The sequence below is a fragment of the Podarcis muralis genome, chromosome 3 (assembly GCF_964188315.1).
Source record: "Podarcis muralis chromosome 3, rPodMur119.hap1.1, whole genome shotgun sequence".
In the NCBI taxonomy this organism is placed as follows: domain Eukaryota; kingdom Metazoa; phylum Chordata; class Lepidosauria; order Squamata; family Lacertidae; genus Podarcis; species Podarcis muralis.
In genome coordinates, this window is record NC_135657.1 from 4,742,679 (window position 1) to 4,768,801 (window position 26,123).

At 47.4% G+C, this 26,123-nt stretch overlaps 1 protein-coding gene across 3 annotated transcripts in view; it reads right to left on the bottom strand.

Moving 5' to 3' along the window:
- KIF13B (kinesin family member 13B) overlaps positions 1 to 26,123 on the bottom strand; it is a 179,939-nt gene that overhangs the window by 73,917 nt on the left and 79,899 nt on the right. For all 3 annotated transcript variants that reach the window (XM_077925405.1, XM_077925406.1, XM_028725207.2), the window contains exons 9-15: positions 25,289 to 25,401; positions 23,431 to 23,542; positions 13,420 to 13,632; positions 11,332 to 11,442; positions 8,998 to 9,132; positions 4,903 to 5,033; positions 2,358 to 2,444 (exon numbers count right to left, since the gene is read on the bottom strand). In XM_077925405.1, coding sequence (XP_077781531.1) covers positions 2,358 to 2,444; positions 4,903 to 5,033; positions 8,998 to 9,132; positions 11,332 to 11,442; positions 13,420 to 13,632; positions 23,431 to 23,542; positions 25,289 to 25,401 — 902 coding nt within the window. The remainder of the gene's footprint in view (positions 1 to 2,357; positions 2,445 to 4,902; positions 5,034 to 8,997; positions 9,133 to 11,331; positions 11,443 to 13,419; positions 13,633 to 23,430; positions 23,543 to 25,288; positions 25,402 to 26,123) is intronic.

The window sequence follows — 26,123 nt, forward strand, 5'->3', positions numbered from 1 at the left end:
TTAAAATTAAACCAGGACACGCAGTGACATAGCAGTGCAAAGGTATACAGTGGTACCTCGGGTTAAGTACTTAATTCGTTCCGGAGGTCCGTTCTTAACCTGAAGCACCACTTTAGCTAAGGAGGCCTCCTGCTGCCGTTGCGCTGCCGGAGCACGATTTCTGTTCTCATCCTGAAACAAAGTTCTTAACCTGAAGCACTATTTCTGTAACCCGAGGTACCACTGTACAGCCTTCTTGCAGCCTAATTTAAATGTCAGCCTCCACCGCAGCGCTGAAAAACTCAAGGTACACTGGTGTGCAATGCAGTCTTGTTATTCTGATATGGAACGGCTTTGCTTTTATTACAGTGGATACTCGGGCTGCGAACGTGATCTATGTGGGATGCACGTGCGCAACCCTCAGCATGTGGGTTGTGTGGGTTGTGATTTGGCGCTTCTGCGCATGCGCCGAAACCTGGAAGTAACCCGTTCTGGTACTTCCAGGTTTCGGCGGTCCGTAACCCGAAAAAACGCAACCTGAAGCGTCTGTAACCTGAGTTATGACAGTACTTTAATTGCGCCTGTTTACTCATCGTTATGTTTTTGCAATCCACCCCAGGACCACTTGGTCAGGGGTGGCTACAAAAAGCAATAATAAAAATAAACCAAAAAGTGTCCTTAGGAGGGTGTAGAGATGGGAAGGAGCAGCTATTAAGAGCAGAACTTCCTTTCTCTTGACTGCTGGGACCCATTAAATCAGGGGTTCCCAAACCTTTTCGGGTCACTGCCCCCCGGGTTCCATAAACTCACCCCCCATGCCCCCTCCTCTATAAAAAGCATCACTCAGAACCGCTGTCTGCGTGACCCTCTAAGGAACGGCACCAGAAAATTCAGAACGGTAACAGTTAATTGCATGTTCATTCCAAGTCCCAATTAAAACTATTTAATTTACTGAACGGGACGCGGGTGGCGCTGTGGGTTAAACCACAGAGCCTAGGACTTGTCGATCAGAAGGTTGGCGGTTCAAATCCCCGCGATGGGGTGAGCTCCCGTTGCTCGGTCCCTGCTCCTGCCCACCTAGCAATTCGAAAGCACGGCAAAGTGCAAGTAGATAAATAGGTACCGCTCCGGCGGGAAGGTAAACGGCGTTTCCGTGCGCTGCTCTGGTTCGCCAGAAGCGGCTTAGTCATGCTGGCCACATGGCCCGGAAGCTGTACGCCGGTTCCCTCGTCCAATAAAGCGAGATGAGCGCCGCAATCCCAGAGTCGGCCACGACTGGACCTAATGGTCAGGGGTCCCTTTACCTTACCTTAATTTACTGAACAAAACTGATGAAACTGACCCAGTGATACCAGCTTTTCGAAGTCTGATAGCCATTTACACCTCCAGTGACCCCCTGCCACCCACTTTCCTCTTAGCGCTCCCCCCCAGTAATTCCCCCCGGGGGGGGGTGTAAAGGCCACTTTACATTTAATTATATCGACTATATGCAGGACTCTCAGACGGGCACCATTGCCATTCTAAGAGAACGAGGGAGGTGTTCACGGCACCTCTTTTTTTCGAAAAATAGCACTGATTCCTTGAAAGGCAAACGCACTGCTTGCTAACATCAACATGCAAGCTGCCCAAAACCCCAGCTTCATGAAATCTACAAGCCCCGATCTTGAACTCCCTCTCAGTTTTAGAGAAATCATTTCCCCTGCCCCGAATACACGCACTTCTAAAATGCGAAAGCTAAATATATAAAAGGATGTCACATAGAGGAGGGAGAAAGGTTGTTTTCTGCTGCTCCAGAGAAGCGGACACGGAGCAATGGATCCAAACTACAAGAAAGAAGATTCCACCTAAACATTAGGAAGAACTTCCTGACAGTAAGAGCTGTTCGACAGTGGAATTTGCTGCCAAGGAGTGTGGTGGAGTCTCCTTCTTTGGAGGTCTTTAAGCAGAGGCTTGACAACCATATGTCAGGAGTGCTCTGATGGTGTTTCCTGCTTGGCAGGGGGTTGGACTCGATGGCCCTTGTGGGCTATTCCAACTCTATGATTCTATGATTCTAAGAGGGCCTCCACTTCTGCCTGCCTCTGTAATTCAAGCACTCGAGTAACCTACTTTGAAAACAAAAGAGGAGAAAGAAAAACTGAAGCAAGGATCAGGAACCCGCCACGAAATAAATCGGTACCTCTGACAACACCCGTTCAGGAGATGTGCATTTCACAATGGAGGCTGCAGCCCCCAGAGCAGAGGGGCCTAAGCCGCCAGGTTTGGTGAGATCCGGCGGCTCTATTTGGTGAACGCCGTTCAGCTCCACCCCGGAACCCTGACAGCTTTCCAAAAACACACAAGACAAAGCCAGGGGAGGACAAAGAGCAGCCGCCTACCTGAAAAAATGATTGTTTCCCCACAGAATCCTGTCTCCGTGGTGCAACTGTGTGGGGCCCGTCACAGCCGTGCCATTGACGAAGGTCCTGCGGAAGAGGAGGAGGAAGAGAAACAGAGTCAGGCCCTGAATCCTGCACCCCAATTATTTGAAGGCTGCAGTGCGAGGAGCAAAGGGGACTGGATCTGTTAGGGCCACTGTTATTTTTATTTACACCTGCCTTTTTCCTGGACTCAAGGCGGCTTACGTAAGGCAGATAAAATGCAAAAAGCGAAAAGCACATCAAAGGTAATTGAAGAAGAGTTTGGATTTGATATCCCGCTTTATCACTACCCTATGGAGTCTCAAAGCGGCTAACAATCTCCTTTTCCCTTCCTCCTCCACAACAAACACTCTGTGAGGTGTGTGAGGCTGAGTGACTTCAAATAAGTGTGACTAGCCCAAGGTCACCCAGCAGCTGCATGTGGAGGAGCGGGGAAGCGAACCCGGTTCACCAGATTACGAGTCCACCGCTCTTAACCGCTACACCACAGGGGCTCTCATTTGCAAAACTGCAATAGAATTTGAATAATATTAAAAAAACAAATTAAGCACAGATAATATAAATGGAACGGCACTATTCAAAGCTCTTTCCCAAAGTTCCCAAAAGCCTGCAGGGATAAAATAGCCTTTGTCTGCCAGCTGAAGGAGAAGGAGAAAAACAGTCTCGCTTCTCTAGGGAGGGAGTTAAGAAGTTTTCTGGGAGCAGCCACCAAGATCATGCACAGCTAAGGAAACCGGAAAATAGCTGAGCATCTCCCATTTCCCTCACCCTGCAGATCCTCAGCGTCTCAGTTTGGGAAGTCAAAATCCTTGGGAATGGAAGCGCCCTCTCCTGAAAACTTCGATCTCCTCGCTGTGGGAAGAGGCAGAACCGCACTCTCTTAGGCGCCGCAAAGCCCTTACTCTGTCTCTCCCGAGTCCTCTTGGCTCTCTGTTCCCGGAAACCGGGCCGAATTCTGTTTCCAAGTTCTCCAAGGTGGTCCTTTTCTGTGCATCCTGGCAGGGAGCGGACAGCAAGGCAGCCAGTCTGGGCTCCCGCTGTGGGCGCCTTGCTCCCTACGGCCCAAGAGCTTTTGTAGCTGGAGTCAGTCCGGGCCCACCCAGGCCAGGTGGGAAAAGGCCTGCAAAGCAGGGAGCAGGTCTTCACTCACAGCCAAGATGGCCCCGGAAGCTCTAAGTCGCTGCAGGGAGTGGCAGGTAGCCTCACAGAGAGCCTGTCTCTGCCTCCCTCCCTCTCTCGCTTTTTACTGAATGCATAAAAAAATTCCAAGCCGAGAAAGCCCACAGTTTTGGCACCATGTCTCCATTTAAATTCTCCGCATTGATTTGTTCTGTTTAGAATGAAGTGGGATGTTGAGAATGGAAAGAAGGGAGGTGCAGGCGGTCGAAGGGGGAGCTGGGAAGATTTCCCTAATTTCCCATAAGTGGAATTTCAGAATTCGTTCCATGTTTTATGAACCACTCTGCAGGAAAAGCCACAAGGCTTTCTTTCAGGAAAGAAAGAGAAGGAGGGAGGGGAAGATAGAAAGACAGAAGGAAGGAAGGAAGGAAGGAAGGAAGGAAGGAAGGAAGGAAGGAAGGAAGGAAGGAAGGAAGGAAGGAAGGGTTTTAAGGATTTTAAGGTCTTAAATATAAATATTCATAAATGCACACATATCTAAATGTATCAACCACATGTCAGAAATAGTACAGGAGAGAAATCCTGGAGCCATTTTGACTCTCCCAGTGACCTCAAATATTCCTCTGCAGTGAAGGAGGCAAATGGGAAAAGCCTTCCCATTGTCTTTTCGCTTGCAAATCCTGTCTTAAGGTACCTGAAGAAGTGTGCATGCACACGAAAGCTCATACCAATAACAAACTTAGTTGGTCTCTAAGGTGCTACCAGAAGGAATTTTATTTTTTTGTTTCGACTATGGCAGACCAACAGGGCTACCTACCTGTAATCTGTCTTAAGGGCGTACTTGTGTATGAATAGGGTGAGCCTATGACCTGGACTCAGGAACTAGAGTATTAACCATCACAAAAGAATGGCCAGGCTGCCCAGGTAATGCAATCAGTGACCTTTATCAAGTATCCTGGCAGGCAGGATTTCTGCTGCAGACCGCCTCCTTCTCTGATGTATGCATGATGTGTGTGGTTTTTTTTGAGGGGGGTGGTCTTGAGCTACAGGGTGGGCAATTTCAGAAATCAATTTGCACACCATTGTTCTGGGTTCCTCCTTCCTGCTGCGTGTGGTGAGTGAGGACCCTGTTGCAACAGTTTAATAAAGACCAGGCTTACTAGCCGCTTTGCTTCTCAATATTCTCTGGTTTGCCTCTATTGTTTTCTCCTACCGCTGGGTAACCCACTTAAGGACTCTATACGAAGCTCCGGAATATAACGGAAAGGGAGCAGTTTTTCTTGTAACGGAAGGAAGGAAGGAAGGAAGGAAGGAAGGAAGGAAGGAAGGAAGGAAGGAAGGAGAGAGAGAGGGAAGCAAGCAAACAAACAAACACTCATCTTACCTAGTATTCTTCTGGGGTGTCAGCATAACCTGACCGTCCAAGGTGATGTCAATTATACAGTGTTCAGGCAGAATGCCCATGCCACAAAGCTGGATGTCCTGGGAGTTATCTGACCCAATCAGCGTGTGCTCCTGCAAAAGGTTCAAGGTTGACGGGCGGTTTAAAAGACAGCAAAAGTGTGTGGGGGGGGTGCATTTGTTCAACATGGAAGAAGAGCCATAGCTCAATGGCAGAGCACCTGCAGGGTTGGGCTAGATGACCCATGGGGTCCCTTCCAATTCTACGATTCTATGCACCCGAAAAATCCCAAATTCAATCCCAGGCAGCCCCAGAGGCCCCAGCCTGAAACCCTGGAGAGCTGCTGCCAGTCAGGATATCTGTTGTTGTTGTTACATTTGATTATATCCTTCTTTCACCCCAGAACCAGGACTCCAGGTGGCTCACAGAAATGTAAACCTACACAGATAATACGCAACTCTCTCTCTCTCTCTATGGCAACTGTTAAAAAGGTAATTAAACTCTCTATGGGATTGAAGATACATAAAATGAAAGGGTTTAAGGTCAGTGAGAAGGAGGCGGGTTGGTTTGAGAAAATATTGGATTATTTTGGCAGGTTTGAACAATATGGGGCAATAAAAATGTTAAAAGTTAAATAAACCTTGTGGAGAGAGGAGTGTTAAGGTGTATAGAATTGTACATATGGTTGATTTGAATATGTTATTATTGATTATGTATACCCAATGTATCAGCCACCTGGGGGTTTTCACTGTTTGTTTTCGTTGTTTGTGTTTTGGTTGTTGGCAATATATATATATAAACGTGTGTGTGTGAGTGTGTGTGTGTATATATATATATATATATATATATGCTTTCGTAGATTTTCACGGGTACAGGAATGCAGGTTTTGGTGTCCTCGGGTGTCTTCCCGTGTAAAAGTTGGGGTGTCTAGGCGACGTTTCGACGAGGTCTCACTCGTCATCCATCGAGATAGAGAAACACCCTCACAACATGAACAAGCGTGACGACACATCCCGCTTGCCAGACATCTGGAAATTAGCCCTCCCCACAAAAACTGACACCAGAGCCAGAGGCACACAGAACGCCATCACCAATCAACCACACCAGACCCAAACCCAGACCCTCTCCACAGATGAATTACAGATACCATCCAGTAGCCAAACCATGGTGGCACCTCCGGATGCTGCACCCCCCTGCAATCCCTACACAGATCTGGCTGGCACAGACCACAAAACCACAGCTCGCCCCTATACACGAAGCCAAGCCAGAGCACAACAAAATGCAGTACAACCATCTTCCCAGAAAAACTCTTCACAAAGTTCAAGAGGTCAAGACACAAAGGCTTTAGCAACTAATCCACACCTAATGACCCACCTAAGTGGTACTCAGGATACAACTCAAGAAATCACTCAAGATATCCCTCAAGTAATTAAGAAACAAAAGAAGAAAAGGCACACTAGCCTGGGAACTTCCTCTCTGCCCAAGAACATTAGAGGCCACACCTCCTCAACAGTATTTATAGGAACTCAAACACTGAGATCCTGCTCTGTTCCAGTAACAAGAAGCCGAAAGCACCAGCCTGAAGATGACGAGTGAGACCTCGTCGAAACGTCGCCTAGACACCCCAACTTTTACACGGGAAGACACCCGAGGACACCAAAACCTGCATATATATATATATATATATATATATATATATATATATATATATATGGTATACACACACAGACACACACACACACACACACACACACACACACACACACACACACACACTATCTATGGGATTAAAGGTAAAGGGACCCCTGACCATTAGGTCCAGTCGTGTACCTTCCCGCCGGAGCGGTACCTAGTTATCTACTTGCACTTTGACGTGCTTTCGAACTGCTAGGTTGGCAGGAGCAGGGACCAAACAACGGGAACTCACCCCATCGCGGGGATTCGAACCGCCGACCTTCTGATCGGCAAGTCCTAGGCTCTGTGGTTTAACCCACAGCGCCACCCACGTCCCCATCTATGGGATTAAAAGAATGTAAAAAACACACACCCATATCTACTAAAATACGAAAAGAAATAAAACTATAACTGAGCCAGTGGGTCTGGCTCAGTATAAGGCAGCTTTCAGTGTCCGTACTAACTTGTGAACAATCTGCCCTGAATCTTATACTGTATCAGGGAAAAAAATTCTGCTAACGTACCCCCCAAAATTGAGTAGGGGCCCCCCTCTGCATCACCCCCTATTCTCTCTTTCTTCCTGCCACCCCTCTAGCTTCCTCTCCTTGCCACCGACATGAAACTAGGATGCCATGAAACGGGACCAAGATTTATTGTCCTCTCCAACTGCTGACGTCTCCCTTGATTGCAAGAGCAAAAATCCAGCCTTTTAAAATTATTTTTCATTTGTCAGAGGAGAAGCAAATCTGTGACGTAAGGCGGACGACAGCAGAGGAGGCCGAGGCGGCGCTGTGAGTTTCTTTGCAGAGATTCCTGGGAATAACATATACTGGATCAGGTCCGCTGGCTTCAGAACACCTGCCGACTCTTTTCCTAGAGGACGGACTGCATGAAATAAGGAGGACCTTGTTTATTCCTCTCTATCGCACCAGGATCTGAAAGCGCCGGCTTCCTCTTTCTCGCCCCTCCCTATATTCTCCTGACCTCTAACTTATCAGGGCGCCAAGAGGAAACCCGATCCTTCTGCAAGCGACTCAAGGTCACCCTCCTGAATTTGTCTCGCTGCCAAGGCATTCTTGCTGCGCCTTCAGGCTCAGAAACGGGTGTTTTTTTCTCTGTGTGTGTGTGTGTGTGTGTGAGCTGACGAAGCACTTTTGAGTCACAGCCCAGACACCTACACCTCCGGGAAGTTCTCCGGATCCACTCCAAAAGACTCGGATCAGCTCTTTTGTTGCTTCTTACCAAGCAAGCAAGCAAGGGGGGGTCTGAGGAACCCTCCCAGCTCTGCATTCTTTCAGCTGCTGCATGTAGTGATCAGGTGGGATTGCTATGAGGAATTATAATAAATATAGAGTAAGCCATCTGTGTCAGCAATGAAAGCATTGCGTTGACTGGGTTTAAACTATTTTGATATGATTTTTGATCAATCCACACCTCTGCATCCCTGTCCCATTTCTCTTTCTTGACCAGTCATGTGCACTCCCAGTTGCTTCGCCAGGCATGCATCCTGGGCCATCAAAGACAGTGGGCAGTTTCTTTGATGTAGCTTTTCTGATATGTTAATCTTAGGATGTTAATCTTAGGGCCAGGAAACAGATCTCACCTGAAGGTGATAATGATCGCTGTCTTCCTGGCCATCCTTCTTATCATGTGTATTGCTTCTTTATTACCTCAGGGGTTGCCAAATGCATTCCTTTGTAGTTCTGTTCTTTGTTTACCCCAGAAATATGTGTGCTTAATTAGTTTTGGTAGTTTAACTTTGTCCCCACGTGGGGCTTGTTGAAATGCTCAGAAGAAATCTGATTGGTTCTTGCGAACACTCTGTAAAAGATCTTTTGTGAATAAAACGACCTGGGCCAGGGGGTGGAGAGACAGAGATTATTATACGCACCCTTCCCAGAGTCTTGCTGGTTTAAGCCTCTGTGTGTATTCTTATTAATCAGAGTTCAATCCTTCCTTTACTTTGAGAACGCCTCACTGCAAAGCAAACTCTCCTTAAAGAGGGAGGTCTTGCAACGACCAATGGTCCATCTGGCTCTGCATTGCTTGCACGGACTGGCAGCTGCTCTCTGAAGATTCAGGCAGAGGGCAGTCTTCCCCAGCCCTAGCTGGAAATATTGGGGAATGAATCTGGGACCACGGAGATCATCAGACTGTTTGTGCAACTGCCCCAATGTGACTTCATTAGTGCAAATCAAGCAGTTATAAGATGGCCAAGGTCTGTGCCAAGGTGAGAGGGGTTAAAAGGTACCGGCAGAGGCGTTCGCAAACCAAGGTAATTCATAAAAGTGTAGAATCATGGCTGCCAGATTCTGCCAGAGTGGGATTCATGAACTGAACCCACACCCGAGGGGAGCAAGCTTTCGTTTGGAAATGACCCCGTGTAATGTTCCGGCATTTCACCTTTAAGTAGTAGACGAGGAGCTCGTTGAGAGCGGGATCTGCGTTAAGATTCACCAGGAAGCACTTGTTATCGCCAACTTTGATCCCAGAAGACTGGAGAGAGATGCCAAGGCTTTCGAGCTGCTTTTGCCGCTCCTGCACAAAGGAACAAAAATATTACGAGAAAGGGGATTGGGAAATATTACGAGTTAGGGGATTGGGGAGGAATGATGGACTGGGTGAAGGCCAATAAACTGAAGTTAAAAGGCAGGGAAAAGGTAAAGACGACTATGCGGTTGCAGCACTCATCTCGCTTTTCAGGCAAAGGGAGCCGGCGTTTGTCCACAGACAGCTTTCGGAGTCATGTGGCCAGCAGGACTGAACTGCTTCTGGCGCAACGGAACACCGTGATGGAAACCAGAGCGCACATAAATGCCATTTACCTTCCCGCTGCAGCGGTACCTATTTATCTACTTGCGCTGGTATGCTTTCGAACTGCTAGGTTGGCAGAAGCTGGGACAGAGCAACGGGAGCTCACCCTGTCGCGGGATTCGAACCGCCAACCTTTCAATCAGCAAGCCCAAGAGGCTCAGTGGTTTGGATCACAGCTCCACCAGCGTCCCTAAACTGAAATTAAATCCTGGCAAGACAGAGGGTCCTGTGAGGTCAACCTGGTCTCAGATTTGGGAACCAGGGTACTGAGCGAACAGGCATGCAGCTTAGGGGTACTTAGCCTTAGTTGCAAGGGGTAATCCATGCAGGGAGGGCCAATTCCGGACAGGGAGAGTATGGCCTCAGTGGTCCAACAAGCTCCAAATTGGATTACTACAATGCACTCTACATGGGGCTAACCTTGAAGGTGGAAGCTTTAGCTAGCACAGAATGCTGCTGCCTGGTTATGGTAAAGGTAAAGTGACCCCTGACCATTAGGTCCAGTCGTGACCGACTCTGGGGTTGCGGCGCTCATCTCGCTTTACTGGCCGAGGGAGCCGGCGTACAGCTTCCAGGTCATGTGGCCAGCAGGACTAAGCCGCTTCTGGCGAACCAGAGCAGCGCACAGAAACGCCATTTACCTTCCCGCCAATTTATCTACTTGCACTTTGATGTGCTTTAGAACTGCTAGGTTGGCAGGAGCAGGGACCGAGCAACGGGAGCTCACCCCATCGCGGGGATTTGAACCGCCGACCTTCTGATCGGCAAGTCCTAGGCTCTGTGGTTTAACCCACAGCGCCACCCGTGTCCCTCTGTCTGGTTATGACACAGAGAGGCAAAAAGTGACCATATAACCGATATTCCCAAGACCTAGAAGCTATTGGTTTCTACTGAAGAAGTTAGTATAATAAATAATAATAAATTTTTATTTATACCCCGCCCTTCCCGGTTTAAAAACCGAGCTCAGGGCGGCTAACAGAAAATATAAAACATTGATTAAAATGCAACTTAAAAACAGCATAAAATGCAACATAAAATGCAGCATCAATATCAATAAAATTCAAAAATTTCAGGGATCATTTCAGGGGCGGGGGACCCAGTAAGTAGACATCAAATGATCACCAGGGCTAACCGGCCAAGTTGGTCCTACTAGGGCCAGCAAGGAAACCAGGGACGAATTTAAATGTGGGGTCCCAAAAAGGGTTTCTTCACAGAAAAATAAAGGGAAAAGGGCATAGAGGATCAGGCTAATTCAAATTGAAGGCCAGGCGGAATAGCTCTGTCCTACAGGCCCTGCGGAAGGAGATCAAGCGTAAAATGTACTAAATGACTACAAAGCAGTACCTTCACCAGGACCCTCCAAATTTATGATCTGGGGATGACGCCCAACTCATCCTCCTGCAAGGAGGACTAACAAGAAGAGGGTACCTGACGCACGCAGGGCACTCTTGGTGGTGTCCCCTCCTCTGTGGAACTCCCTCCCAGGGGGGATGTAAATGCGTCTTCTACATTTATCCAGTTGAGAGTTTTATGAGGTTTTTCCACTGCTGGTTTTAACTACAGTCTGCAATATGTTATCTTCGCTTTTACCATCATTTTTGTGTAATTCTATTATCATTTGCCACCTCCCCTTCGGGGAGGGAGATCGGATTACAAATCGGAAATAACGAACGAACAAAACAAACAAAGTGGTATCTAGTCCACGAAAGCTAATGCCGTAATAAATCTGTTTGCCAGTAAACACGTCCTTTGTTTCCGAAAGCAGTAATAATCTCCCTTGGAAAACAACCACCCCAGGAATTAAGCAAAGACCCATTTGCAGAGCATGAATTGGCCAGCTTACCCCCAAAATACCATAAAGTCATGTGAAGGGATTATTTGATTATTTGCACCCCCAGCCCCCCTCAAAACAGAAATACAGACCTGTGCGATCTCCTCCGTTTTTCTCAGTTTCTCCTCCCAGGTCACAGTCATCTCCTGGATAAGTTTCTCAGACTCCTCCAAGCGGTCCTTCAGTTCTGGAGACTTCATAGCCTGTGAAGTCGCAGAAAGGAAAGGGGAGAGAAAGCTGGAGAAGGAATATTTCTCACAAATACCACTGCTTAAGGCTGGGGGGGGGGGCGCTCCCAGCTCTCTTATCACTGTGATCCGAGTTGCTGAGAAAAGGAACCAAAGATGCTGCGCTCAGGAATCGGCAGCCGTGATGCGTGAGGTTTTAGCTGAGGGCACCGGCATGGGAAAAGAACCAGCCTTGCAAAACGTGACCTTATTAGTGCAAAACAAACAGTTATAAGATGGCCAAGGTCTGTGCCAAGGTGAGGGGAGTTAAAAGGTGCCGGCAGAGGGGGACTTTGGGTTGCCAAAAGAGCAGGAAAACAAACCTCAAAAAAACCACAACCCACCAACAACCCATGAGAGAGGTTTGAGATTCCTGGCTGAAACAAAACAACTTTACGGGAACTCTTTAATGAGCTGTAAATTGGAGGGCTGTCACTCAATTAAAGGAACTCATAGTTGCATGAATTTTGCCTATGAATGAGCACCTTTTTTTAGAGTTGCATTTATCGGACCCAGAAGGAGCTATGACAAAAGAGGCCTTCGCTTCTGCGTGAAAACAGAGGGTGCCTCTTCTCAGGTGTCACCTTCCGCCAGCAAACAATGTTGGCAAGGAACTAAATATATTTGCAAATTCTGGTGCTGGTCTTTGCGGACAGTCACCGTATTTTTCGCTCCATAAGACGCACCTAGTTTTTAGAGGAGGAAAGCGGGAAAGCCCCTGTCAGGGGTTCAGGAGCAGAGGCACAGGAAAGGGAGGAGATAGAGACCGAGGGGGAGGAATCCGAGGGAGAGGTTAGCGATGACAGCCGCCCTAGGTCTCTAAGTCTTTCCAGTGAATCGGAGGATTCACAGAAGGGGGCTCCCGTGGTCAGAGCAAAGGGGTTGCCAAGGGGAACACCCCAGGAAGGAGGGGCCAGAGGGGACTCAGAGAGCAGCAGTTGGAAATCGGGACCAGCTTCCCCACCAAAGAGCAGTAGGGGGGAGGAGTCCCAGGTATCGGCATCAGGCAGCTCTCCGTCAGCGGAAGGACATGAGTCAGGATTGGCCACGCCTGCATCAGAGAGCGAGGAAACGGTCAAAAGGAAGGTCGGAGACTGGGCGCGCGCGCCAAGTTCAAACGTACAAGAGGGTGGCGCAGTGAGCAGCCCGGAAAGGGAGCCAGGTCCTAAAGCCCGCCGAAGGGAGGGGGAAGAGTCAGAGGGGTCCGCGTCCGAAGCGTCCAGGAAGGAAGGGACCTCGGGGGGTAGTAGGACCCAGAGGCGGAAGGAGAGACGGAAGAGGTGGAGTAAGGTTAGAGTCTTAAGCTGGTGTACAGGGGGCGGAGATTCAGACGGAGCTTCGCCGGTCTAGTCTCTAGACGTAGAGACGCACGCTAGGGCTTGAAAATGGAAACTGTACTGCAATAAAGACTTTTGTACATTACTACTGGCTAGCGTTGGTCCTCTGTGAGCTGGGACCTGGAGGCAGTCTCTGACAGCCCCGTTTTTTGGGGGGGGAGGTCAGGTCACAGTTGTGCAGCTTCTTTTGCAGTCGGGAAAAGCCCCCTTTTTTGAGGATCAGTTCAAAGTTGTTGAGCTTACTTTGCAAAGGGGGAAAAATCCTGTTTTTATGGGGTTCAACTCAAAGTTCTGCAGCTTCTTTAGGAGAGGAAAGGGATCCCTTTCTACAGTTTCCAGACAGATAATCTAATCAGCCAGTCCCATGTCGCTGGGGAAAGAAACGGCCTCCGTCTGCAGAACATTCAACAATGGAGGCCTGGGCAAGGGAGCCAGCGATCGACCACACATTCGCTCCATAAGACGCACAGACATTTCTCCTTTTGAGGAGGAAAAAGGTGCGTCCTGTGGAGTGAAAATACAGTAAATCAGTCCATTAGAAAAAACAGAAGTTCTATTTAATCGGCTAACTGGGCACTGCAGGACCAAGGAAACTCATTCCACACAGCAAACCCACCTCGGCTTTGGTGAGCTGTTCCCTAAGTTTCTCCACTTCCTCCCGCAGTTCCCGGATGATCCGGGCGTTGGGGTCTTCATTCACCACGGCGTGGTTGACGATGTTCTTGGCCCGGTCGGCGTACCGCAAGGTGGAGAGGGTCTCGTCGTAATTATCAGCTGCAGGGCTCACTGTAGCGACCATGGCGGTTTTGCTGTTGCCGCCGAGGCTGTCCTGGGAAGTGAGGTCACGGGGTAAGAATGTGGGACAACAGAGGGAACAGATTTCTTGCAGAAGGAACTCGCCCTCCGCTCGACTTGACACACATTTTGCTACACACAAGTAAACCCCCCAAAGAGCAGCCAACTTCTATATCCACCCATGTTGGCAAATAGCTCGTGGTTTTCAACCTTAGAACGAAAGAGCAGCCTTCTTCAAGAAAGTCCAGCATCTGCACTTTGGAACTCCCTGCCAATTGATATCAGGCAACTGCCTTTGCTTGCTATTTTTTGCCTCTGCCGAAAACGCTTTAGTTTATAAGCCGGTTTTTGAACATTTTTCGGAAGCCGAACGTCCAATGCAGCTGTCTGCTATGGTTTCTGGGGCGCCTGCACCAATCAGAAGCTGCGCCTTGGTTTTCAAACATTCCTGGACTTCCGAAACACATTAAGTTTGGCGCTTTTCTTTTTGCTATTTATTTTGTGTTTTTATTTTTGAGGCTTTTTCGGTTAACTTGTTTTTGTGACTGTGTGGAACTCAGTTCAGCTATTGATTAATTGATTAATTGATTGATTGTTTGATTGATTGTGTGACTGCGGAAATGGATAAAAGCCCCCTATCCAAACAATGACTATCATCAGCGCAGGTAAGATTTTTTTTTTTAATCATCTACAATACTGTCTTATTTATTTTATAGTACACTACTTTGATTCTTGCTTTCATTTTATGCATTAATGGTCTCGTTAGACAGCAAAATTAATGTTAAATTGCTGTTTTAGGGATTGTCTTTAAAAGTCTGGAACGGATGAATCCTTTTTGCATTGCTTTCTATGGGAAAGCGCGCCTTGGTATTGGAACGCTTTGGTTTTGGAACGGACTTCTGGAACGGACTAAGTTCGAGAACCAAGGTACCCCTGTACTGATCTTTCTGGCTGACGGCTGCCTTCCAGGATCTCAGCAAGAGAAAAGGCTTTGCTTCTAACTGCAGATGCTGGGAGGGTACGTGGGCAGACTTGAACCCAGAGCTTTCTGCAAGCAAAGCATGCTCCCCACGACCGAGCAATCCTCCCTCTCGCCATGTTGGACTTTTTGGAGCTGGCCGACCTGACTGGAAGAATCCGCGATCAGAAAGAAGAGGAACACCAAGAAGATTGGAAGAAATTTAAAGATTATCTAGCTAAATATTGTAATATAAGATAATTAGAAGTCACTTGAAACTATCAAATAGGCTTAGGATTTGCAATTCTGGTTCTAAACGCAGCATAAGGAGTCTATATAGTGTATTGTATTTTAAAATGGGGTTTCGGAGTTTTTAGGGGTTTTTGAATGTCTTATGTAGATTTTTCAGTTTCATTGTTCTGTATGGGAATCAATGACAATAAAGATATCGTATCGTAGAATAAGAATGAGTTGTAAAGTATTATGGATTTAGACTAATAAGAAAAGAGAAGAAGATAGTAAATCGAAGGAGTTAATTTTGTTAGAAAGATGGTTTTGGAGAACTGTTACAAGGTGATACAATGAAATTCAGTTGTGGGGATTTGAGGAAGTCAGATAACGATGAAAGTTAAAATGGGTTTTAGAAGTACTGTGGTACCTCGGGTTAAGTACTTAATTCGTTCCGGAGTTCTGTTCTTAACCTGAAACTGTTCTTAACCTGAAGCACTTTAGCTAATGGGGCCTCCTGCTGCCGCCGCGCCGCCAGAGCACGATTTCTGTTCTTATCCTGAAGCAAAGTTCTTAACCTGAAGCACTATTTCTGGGTTAGCGGAGTGTGTAACCTGAAGCGTATGTAACCTGAAGCGTATGTAACCTGAGGTACCACTGTAATAAGTGTTTATATTTTTCTTGCTTTTTCCTTTTAGTAGTGTAATGTGTTTTCATTTGTGTGTTTTATATGTTATATTTGTCATAAATGTGGAAAATCAATAAAAAAAAAATGATTTTTTTTAAAAATCCCCCCTCTCGCCTGGCGTGCTTTGGAAGGGAGCTGCACACCGGCGATGTTGGGTTGCGGCGGAGAGCGATCGCAGCCGAAACAAGGTGCAGGGAAAAGGCTGCCGGATCTGCACACTTTGCCTGCGAAATCTAGGTCACGCGTCGCCACTGGGCATCATTAACATTGTTTTTATCTCTGCCTCCCCCCTCCCCACCCTCATCCCTACCACTCCTAATTGTTTTGCTGAATTTAAGCTTTTCATAACAACCCTCATTAAATCTGGGGAGGCAGCGGTGAGAACGGCTGGTTCGGATGTGGGAAAACGCAGGTTCGGACCTGAGGCAAGTGGCTTATCGGCCCAATCTAGGCCCAAGGGGATGAGGGCGGAAAAAAGGAGGTAGCTCTGTCTCCTTGGAGGAAGGGATAGAAATGGAGTGGAAAGGGCTCATAGCCGCAGCTTTTCTCTACACAAGGCGTGCAGGAATTGGGTAGGGGAAATGTTCCCTCCCTCTCTCATCACACTGTAATAACTCGTTGACTTCCAGGAAAGCCGGACGTGGGAAGATTCAGAACAAATAAAAGGACTTATTCACGCAGCAAATAGTTGGACTGTGGAACTCCCTGCCACAGGACACAGTGAAAGCCAACCAGAACAAATAATAATTTATAATAATAATTTATTATTTATACCCCGCCCATCTGGCTGGTTTTCCCCAGCCACTCTGGGCAGCTCCCAATCGAGTGTTAAAAACAATACAGCATGAAATAATAAAAACTTCCCTAAACAGGGCTGCTTTCAGATGTCTTCTAAATATCAGGTAGTTCTTTATCTCCTTGACATCTGATGGGAGGGCGTTCCACAGGGCGGGCACCACCACCAAGAAGGCCCTCTGCATGGTTCCCTGCAACCTCACTTCTCGCAGTGAGGGAACCGCCAGAAGGCCCTCGGCGCTGGACCTCAGTGTCCGGGTAGAACGATGGGGGTGGAGATGCTCCTTCAGGTATACTGGACCGAGGCCGTTTAGGGCTTTAAAGCCCTACTTTGAATTGTGCTCGGAAATGTACTGGGAGCCAATGCAGATCTCTCAGGACCGGTGTTATGTGGTCCCGGCGGCCGCTCCAAGTGACTAGTCTCGCTGCCGCATTCTGGATTAATTGCAGTTTCCGGGTCACCTTCAAAGGTAGCCCCACAAAAAAAAGAACTTATTCACACAGCAAATAGTTGGACTGTGGAACTCCTTGCCACAGGAGACTGGGATGGCTTTGAAAGAGGATTGGACAGATCCACGGAGGAGGAGAGGGCTATCAAAGGCTATTAACCTCCACAGAATTCAATTTTTTTAAAACCTTAAAACCAAGCATCATCCCGGTGGAGTACAGGGTCAGATTTAAGGTGCTGCTTTTGACCTTTAAAGCCCTGCACGGCCTAGGACCCTTGTACCTCTGGGACCGCCTCTACTGGTATGCCCCACGGAGGACCTTTAGGTCCATAAAGAGCAACACCCTAGAGGTCCTAGGCCCTAAGGAAATCAGATTAGCCTCAACCAGAGCCAGGGCCTTCTCAACACTGGCTCCGGCCTGGTGGAACACTCTGTCTCATGAGACCAGGGTATAAATAAAAATTATTATTATTATTATTATCCACACCACCACCCCAAGGTCAACTTGAAGGAAACATTTTAAAGGGTCTTCCTCATTTCCCTGAAAACTGTAACAATAGTAGCTAGTTCTACGAGTTTTCCGTAGCCCGAGTGCCACTACTCGGAAGGCCCTGCTCAGTTTAATTGCTGCCTTTATTGTGTTCTAAGCTGCCCTGGAGCCTTCTTGGGAGACACGCAGCAGGCTACAAATCAGGTTTCATTTAGCTTTTAATCAATGAAACCCCGGAAGCTGTAGCTCTGGAGCAAGCCTGGGAGGGTATTTCGGATCGGGAGAAGAGGGGGAAGAGTAGGCAAAAGGGAGAGTTATGACTCTAAGCCCCTCCACCCGAGAAAGCTGCCCAAGATTTCACCTCCAAACAGGGGGTAAACAATCAAAGCTAATGAAATACTTGAGGCAGGTACAGAGCTGAATAATTGTGCAACGTGACTAAGCCGGCCAGGTATGCGCTGGCACCGAAACGCTGGCAAGAAGCAAAAGGAACTGCGGAATCAAGAGGGGTGCGTGTTTTTCTCCCTCCCGCCCTCCGCATAAAACCAGTGCCTGGGTTAAAAAGAAAGAAAGAATTAAAACATTGTATTTATGTGGATTAAATGGATTTATCTGAAGGTAGCCCTGTTTAGGGATGTTTTTAATGTTTAATGCTGTATTGTGTTTTAAATACAGTGGTACCTCAGGTTACATACGCTTCAGGTTACATACGCTTCAGGTTACAGACTCCGCTAACCCAGAAATAGTGCTTCAGGTTAAGAACTTTGCTTCAGGATAAGAACAGAAATCGGGCTCCGGCAGCGCGGCGGCAGCGGGAGGCCCCATTAGCTAAAGTGGTGCTTCAGGTTAAGAACAGTTTCAGGTTAAGTACGGACCTCTGGAATGAATTAAGTACTTAACCCGAGGTACCACTGTACTCAGTTGGAAGCTGCCCAGAGTGGCTGGGGAAACCCAGCCAGATGGGTGGGGTATAAATAGTAGTAGTAGTAGTAGTAGTAGTAGTAGTAAGAAGAAGAAGAAGAAGAAGAAGTGATGCCAGGCACTACTGGGTACAAGGCCAGGCTGACATGGCCTTCTAGGTTGCTGTCAGAAAAAAACCAAAAGCTGTAGCTCTTGGAAATTGTGTTGAGCCTGGGAATAAAAGCTCATCAATTACCTGAGCAACGACTCAGGTGTCTTCCTCCAGAGCTTTCCGATACACACAGGCTCAGGCAGGGCAGACCCAGCGTGGGGCAAGAAGGGATACAGCTTAATCCTTAGCACAGCGGCCGTTTTCTAGTTTAAAAAACCAAGCAAGCCCCCCTCCACAACCTGTGCTTTCACCCACAGCAGCAAAGACACAGCTGATTCTCTTCATCTCTCCCCGAAAAAAATCCAGGCTGTTTAAAAGGGGGAAAAAAAGTATTGGAAAGTGTGGTTTTGAGTTGAAAATTAAGTGGGGGAAGGAGATCAGCCTCTCCCCCTTGTGGTTCCTGCCTTGGACTAAATCCGGCATGTCCAAAGTCCGGCCTGGTGGCCTAACCCGGCCCTCTGGTCGGCTTAATCTGGCCCCCTGTGGCAGTTTATTTCCTGGGCTAAAATCCAAAGAAAAATGCTCTTCAATCCTAAAAACAGCTCAAGAACTTCAATCTTAAAAAAAGCTCCACAACTTTGGGGGGAAATTCAAAGAAAACCTCAACAACTTCAATCCTAAAAAAAGTCAACAACTTTGGTTGACCCCCACGCATGTCCACTTCATCGAATCTGGCCCTCTTTGAAAAAAGTTTGGGCACCCCTGGACTAAATGGTCCTTGGTGTCCCTTTCTATCTCTACAATTCTGTGATTCGGTGATTCTAGGCTCTTTCTCATCTGCTTTGACTTACTGCCAGTCCAGACCGATTTTGGTTTAAGGAAGGGACACACACACACAAACACACACAGCTCAGGCTGGGCAGACCCAGCGTGGGGCAAGAAGGGATACAGCTTAATCCTTAGCACGGCAGCCGTTTTCTAGTTTAAAAAACCAAGCAAACCCCCCTCCACAACCTGTGCTTTCACCCGCAGCAGCAAAGACACAGCTGATTCTCTTCATCTCTCCCCTAAAAAAATCCAGGTTGTTTAAAAGGGGGGAAAAAGTATTGGAAAGTGTGATTTTGAGTTGAAAATTAAGTGGGGGAAGGAGATCAGCCTCTCCCCCTTGTGGTTCCTGCCTTGGACTAAATCAGGCATGTCCAAAGTCCGGCCTGGTGGCCTAACCCGGCCCTCTGGTCGGCTTAATCTGGTCCCCTGTGGCAGTTTATTTCCTGGGCTAAAATCCAAAGAAAAATGCTCTTCAATCCTAAAAACAGCTCAAGAATTTCAAGAACACACACACAAACAAACAAACACAGAGGAGGAAAGCAAAGTGAACCCCCTTGCAATTTAAGAGTGGCCAGAGCTCAACAGTCCTTTCTACAACAAGGAAATCTACAACAAGGGACACAGGTGGCGCTGTGGGTTAAACCACAGAGCCTAGGGCTTGCCGATCAGAAGGTCGGCGGTTCGAACCCCTGCAACGGGGTGAGCTCCTGTTGCTCAGTCCCTGCTCCTGCCAACCTAGCAGTTTGAAAGCATGTCAAAGTGCAAGTAGATCAATAGGTACCGCTCTGGCGGGAAGGAAAACGGCATTTCTGTGCGCTGCTCTGGTTTCACCAGAAGCGGCTTAGTCCTGCTGGCCACGTGACCCGAAAGCTGTACACCATCTCCCTCGGCCAGTAAAGCGAGATGAGCACCGCAACCCCAGAGTCGGCCACGACTGGACCTAACAGTCAGGGGTCCCTTTACCTTTACAACAAGGAAATCAGCCCAGAGTGCTCACTGGAAGGACAGATCCTGAAGCTGAGGCTCCAATACTTTGGCCACTCATGAGAAGAGAAGACTCCCTGGAAAAGACCCTGATGCTGGGAAAGATGGAGGGCACAAGGAGAAGGGGACGACAGAGGACGAGATGGTGGGACAGTGTTGTCGAAGCGACCAGCATGAGTTTAACCAAACTGCAGGAGGCAGTGGAAGACAGGAGTGCCTGGCGTGCTCTGGTCCAGGGGGTCACGAAGAGTCGGACACAACTAAATAAATGACTAAACAACAGCAGCAGCAGCAACGATCAGGCAGCTTCACTGAGCTCTTGCCAAGATTCTGTTCAAACTCCTGTCTGGTGCAGTTATACTTTTGCAACAGCAGCCGTCGAGCCAGATGTGTTTCCTGGAACATGGAGCCACCCTGTATCTGTGGCATTTTCCGTGGCCTCATCCAACCCTTCCCCCTTTGACCTGCGGTTGGTACGTGTTTCGCGACTGCCTCCCTCTTGCAGACTGGAAGCAAAGGGCTAATCTCTGAAGTCAGCAGTGATGACACGATGCAAATTTGGGTTACGCAAGGTTAAAAACTCACTATGAAAATAGAAAGGTGTGTGTGTGTGTGTGTGTCTGGGGACTGCTGTGTAAGTAAACAGACTCAGAACCAGCCTGCCTACTGACTACGAACAAACTGAAATAGGAAGCCACAAAAAAGGGAGACCGGAGATACTACTATTTATTTCGTTTGTGAACCTATGAAGCATTGGTGTGGTGTAGGGGTTAGAGTGTTGGACAAGGACCTGGGAGACCAGGGTTCAAATCCTCGCTCACCCAGTACGTTTCCAAGCACAATTCAAAGTGTTGGTGCTGACCTTGAAAGCCCTAAACAGCCTCGGTCCAGTATACGTGAAGGAGCATCTCTACCCCCATCGTTCTGCCCGGACACTGAGGTCCAGCGCCAAGGGCCTTCTGGCGGTTCCCTCACTGCGAGAAGTGAGGTTGCAGGGAACCAGACAGAGAGCCTTCTCGGTGCTGGCTCCCGCCCTGTGGAACACCCTCCCACCAGATGTCAAAGAGAAAAATAACTACCAAACTTTTAGAAGACATCTGAAGGCAGCCCTGTTTAGGGAAGCTTTTAATGTTTAGTAGGTTATTGTATTTTAGTGTTCTGTTGGAAGCCGCCCAGAGTGGCTGGGAAACCCACCTTTGGAGCATATTTCCCAATGCAATTTTTTTAAATTAAAAAAACCACAATTAAAAATAAAATAAAAGCAAGAGAACGTATAAAGTTCTGCCTCTGGGGAAAAGAGAACCAACAGCCCACAGAACAAGAGAGGCTGTTGCTTCCTGCTGAAGTTTGTGATTTGCAAGTTTTTGCTCTTATTATTATTTTTAATGCCTTTATATCCCACCAAGTCGGGCTTCAAGGCAGCTTACAGCATTTAAAAACAGCATTATAAAATGCAAAGCAAAAAAATAATAAAAGTAAACAGGTTGGAATAATTGAAATACATTAGGAAACACGCTCAGAAACAGCAGTTAAGTACAGTTTGCCTAAGGAGCAGCCCAATTATCAGCATCACCTGCATCTTAATTTCCTGAACAGGAAGGTCTGAGCCTACCAGCCGAAGGATAACAAGGAGGGAGCCAGTCTGGCCTCTCTTGGGAAGGAATTCCACAGTATGGGAGCAACCACGGAAAAGGCTCTGCCTTGTGTCACTACCAGGTGTGGTTCAGGTGTCGATGGGACCTAGAGAAGCTGCTCACCTGATATAATCGCATGAGCACTGTTCCAGACTATTTTTCATTCTCATGTACATTATATCAATTCGAAAGAAAGATTCAAGGACTTTCAGGGACTTCAGTCTGATAGTTTTGATGTTTTGCATTATTTCATAAAGTTTTCTATACTGTAATTGTTTTTGGCCATCGTGTTGCTTTCGATATTGCTGACACCTGAGGACATGGGCAGATTCGTACAGGGAGATGCACCCCTCCTTTTTTCCAACGGGCTTTTCCATTTTTTTAAAAAATGGACCTAAAACAGCCACGTCTTCTGCCCTGACAAGCAGCAGCGCTGAGAAGGAGGGAGGGAGGAATGGGAACTGACTGATAAGAAACATACCAATGTAAAAAGAGCTTGTCAGATCGGGCAGGGGCCAATCAGAGGCCTTTGAGAAGCCAGCAAACAGGATCTGAGCACAATTTCACTCTCCTCCCCCGTGGCTTCCAGCAGTCAAAAACATTGCTGCAGAGCTAGTAGCCATCGATAGCCCTCTCCTCCCTCCATGATTTTGTCTAATCCAATAATAATAATAATAATAATAATAATAATAATAATAATAATAATAATAATAATAATTTATTATTTATACCCCGCCCATCTGGCTGGGTTTCCCCAGCCATCTGGGCGGCTTCCAACTGAATATTAAAAACAATACAGCATCAGACATTAAAAACTTCCCTAAAGAGGGCTGCCTTCAGTTGTCTTTTAAAAGTAAAATAGTTGTTTATTGCCTTGACATCTGCTGGGAGGGCGTTCCACAGGGTGGGCGCCACTACCGAGAAGGCCCTCTGCCTGGTTCCCTGTAGCCTTACTTCTCGCAATGAGGGAACCGCCAGAAGGCCCTTGGTGCTGGATCTCAGTGTCCGGGCTGAACGATGGGGGGTGGAGACGCTGCTTCAGGTATACAGGATTGAGGCCGTTTAGGGCTTTCAAGGTCAGCACCAACACTTTCAATTGTGTTCGGAAATGTACTGGGAGCCAATGCAGATCTCTCAGAACCAGTGGCCACTCCCAGTCCCCAGTCCCCAGTCCAGGTGCCACATTCTGGATTAGTTGTAGTTTTCGGGTCACCTTCAAAGGTAGCCCCACGTAGAGCGCATGGGAGTAGTCCAAGCAAGAGATAACTAGAGCATGTTCCACTATGGCGAGACACTCCGCGGGCAGGTAGGGTCTCAGCCTACGTACCAGATGGAGCTGGTAAACAGCTGCCCTGGACACAGAATTAACCTGTGCCTCCATGGACAACTGTGAGTACAAAATGACTCCCAGGCTGCGCACCTGGCCCTTCAGGGGCACAGTTACCCCATTCAGGACCAGGGAGTCCTCCACACCAGCCCGCCTCCTGTCCCCCTAGAACAGTACTTCTGTCTTGTCAGGATTCAGCCTCAATCCGTTAGCTGCTGTCCATCCTCCAACCGCCTCCAGATACTCACACAGGACCTTCACCGCCCTCACTGGTTCTGATTTAAAAGAGAGGTAGAGCTGGGTATCATCCGCATACTGATGAACACCCAAGCTTGGATTTAAAGTCATCCAAGCTGGTCACCATTGTTGTCTCCTGTGATTTAAGACAGAGACTTCTCACGCTCTCTCACCTGAAACGCCAAATGACCGTTCGACTTACTTTGAGGAGCCAGGTGAGCACCGAGTCGCGGTACGGGACAAACTTGTTCTTGTTTTTCCCGGCGGCCTGATCCGCGAGGGCAGAAATGACCAACCCGAGAGTCGTGAGGGACCTGCATGGGGGAGAAAGAGTTTTGAAATCACATGTAGCATCATCTGGAGGACAACTTCCAAAGCTTAGCAGCATCTGACCTAGTCAAACGGCAACATATGAGCTTCACATAACTGGAATCTTGCTTTTAGCAACGAAACTCTCCCATGCTCCACTGACCGTTAGGTCCAGTCGTGGCCAACTCTGGGGTTGTGACGCTCATCTCACTTTATTGGCCGAGGGAGCTGGCTTACAGCTTCCAGGTCATGTGGCCAGCATGACGACGATGCTTCTGGCAAACCAGAGCAGCGCACGGAAACGCCATTTGGGCAGGAGCAGGGACCAAGCAACGGGAGGTCACCCCGTCGTGGGGATTCGAACCGCTGACCTTCTGATCGGCAAGTCCTAGGCTCTGTGGTTTAACCCACAGCGCCACCCGCGTCCCTTATGATGGGATTAGGAATAACCAAAACAGACATAATACAGTGGTACAGTGGTGCCTCGCAAGACGAAAAGAATCCGTTCCGCTAGTTTCTTCGTCTTGCGGTTTTTTCGTCTTGCGAAGCAAGCCCATTAGTGGTTTAGCGGATTAGCGCTATTAGCGGCTTAGTGGGCTTAGCGGATCAGCTGATAAGCGGCTTAGCGGATCAGCTGTTAAGCGGCTTAGCGATCAGCTGATAAGCGGCTTAGCGGCTTGGGAAAAAGGGGGGGGGGGAGGAAAAAAACCGTGCAGGAACTCGCAAGACATTTTCGTCTTGCGAAGCAAGCCCATAGGAAATTCGTTTTGCGAAGCACCTCCAAAACGGAAAACCCTTTCGTCTAGCGGGTTTGCCGTCTTGCGAGGCATTCGTCTTGCGGGGCACCACTGTACCTTGGTTTACGAACCTGGTTTACGAATCCGTTCCGGAAGTCCCATTTTTAAACCAAAGTGTTCTTAAAGCAAGGTGTGCTTTCCCATGGCAGTGGGGGACTCAGTTTATAAATGGAACACACTCAACAGGAAGCGGGACATGTTCTGCTTCCAAGGCAAAGTTCACAAACCAAAACACCTACTTCTGGGTTTGCAGTGTTCTTAATCCAAGTTGTTCATAAACCAAGCTGTTCTTAAACCAAGGTACCACTGTATTTGCCAAGGACAATATGGAGCAATACGGTTAAAATAAAATAAAAAACACAGGAAGAAGAAAAGAGAACTTCACTTGCGCACCATAAATTATTAAATGTGTCAACACAAATTGAAGTTAAAAATATTATAGATGTGACAAGATTGGATTGTAACTGGATTGAATAATATTTTGGAAGCGGGATGAAAGGGAACTATTAAACCTTGTAATCTAGCACACGGGGGGGCACTTCAATTATGTAATTGGCTATATAACTGATTGGTATTTGAACTGGTATTGTAATTCGGTATTGATATAATAAGGCTTATATTGGACTTTTGCTATTGAAAACTAATAAAAGCTATTTATGTTTAAAAAATAGGAAAAGTTAAGGATTTCTTCACGCAATTCATCTCTGCACCACACACACCTGCCATCCACAAAAGCAAAATAAATTCAGCCCAGAGACCCTTTCTAAGTACCCTAATCCAGGCGTCAAAGGTGGGCATTTTTGCTCCCGTGAGATCAAGAGCACTGATCCTGCTACTTCCTTTTGTCTCTTGCTGCTATTCTCGTGGATTAACGGAATGCGCTGGGGCACACGAACCCCTTCCCATTATTCATCCCTTTAAAGTATTCAGCGCCCTATGAACCCAAGATTTTACTTGTTGATGTTGCTTCCTTCCTTCAGCCGGTCACCCGCAGCCCCGGTCTTGGTGGCTCTTTCGCTGCCTGCCAGGTCAACCAGGCTCAGCTTGCCCACCTTCTCGCCAGACGTCTGTGGAACAAAGACTGGGCAGTTAGACCGGAAACGTAGCTCCTGAACTCGGGCCCAAGTGACACGGTTCAGGGCACCTCCGCTTTAGGTGGAAGAAGACAAGGGAGGATGCTTCGGGAAATGGTTGGAGGGGAAGAAAACTGCGGCACCAAAGGGATAGTGCATTTATTTTATTATATTTGGCGTTGTGCAAACTGCTCAATTGCAAAAGCAGCTAGGCCAGGGGCTTCCGAAAGGGAAGGTGGGGTTATCAGGAGAGGGGGCGCTAAGAGGCACGGGGGCGGCTAGAGAAAGCTAGAGGGAATCACTGGATCAAGTCCGTCTGCTTTGTTCAATTAGATAAATGAAATTGTTTTAATTAAATTTTGGATAAATGTGCCATTAATTGCCACTGCTTTGAAATTTAATGCATCATTATCCTCTCTCTCTATATATGAGTATTTTAAATTGTAAAACAGAAAATTTAATAAAAATTATATGTGTGTATGTGTGTGCATACACACACACACACACACACACACACAATTTTAAATAATTGTTCTGTTTTACAATTTAGAATATACATTTAAAAATCCTTAAGATATCAATGACTTCCTTCTTCTTTCCATGGTTCATTTAACATATCATAAATCCCTGCATATTTTACCAAAACTATACCATCAGTATTCCATTCTTGAATCCGTCAAAATTTAATTACACTGCTTGAATTTATCTTAATGCTG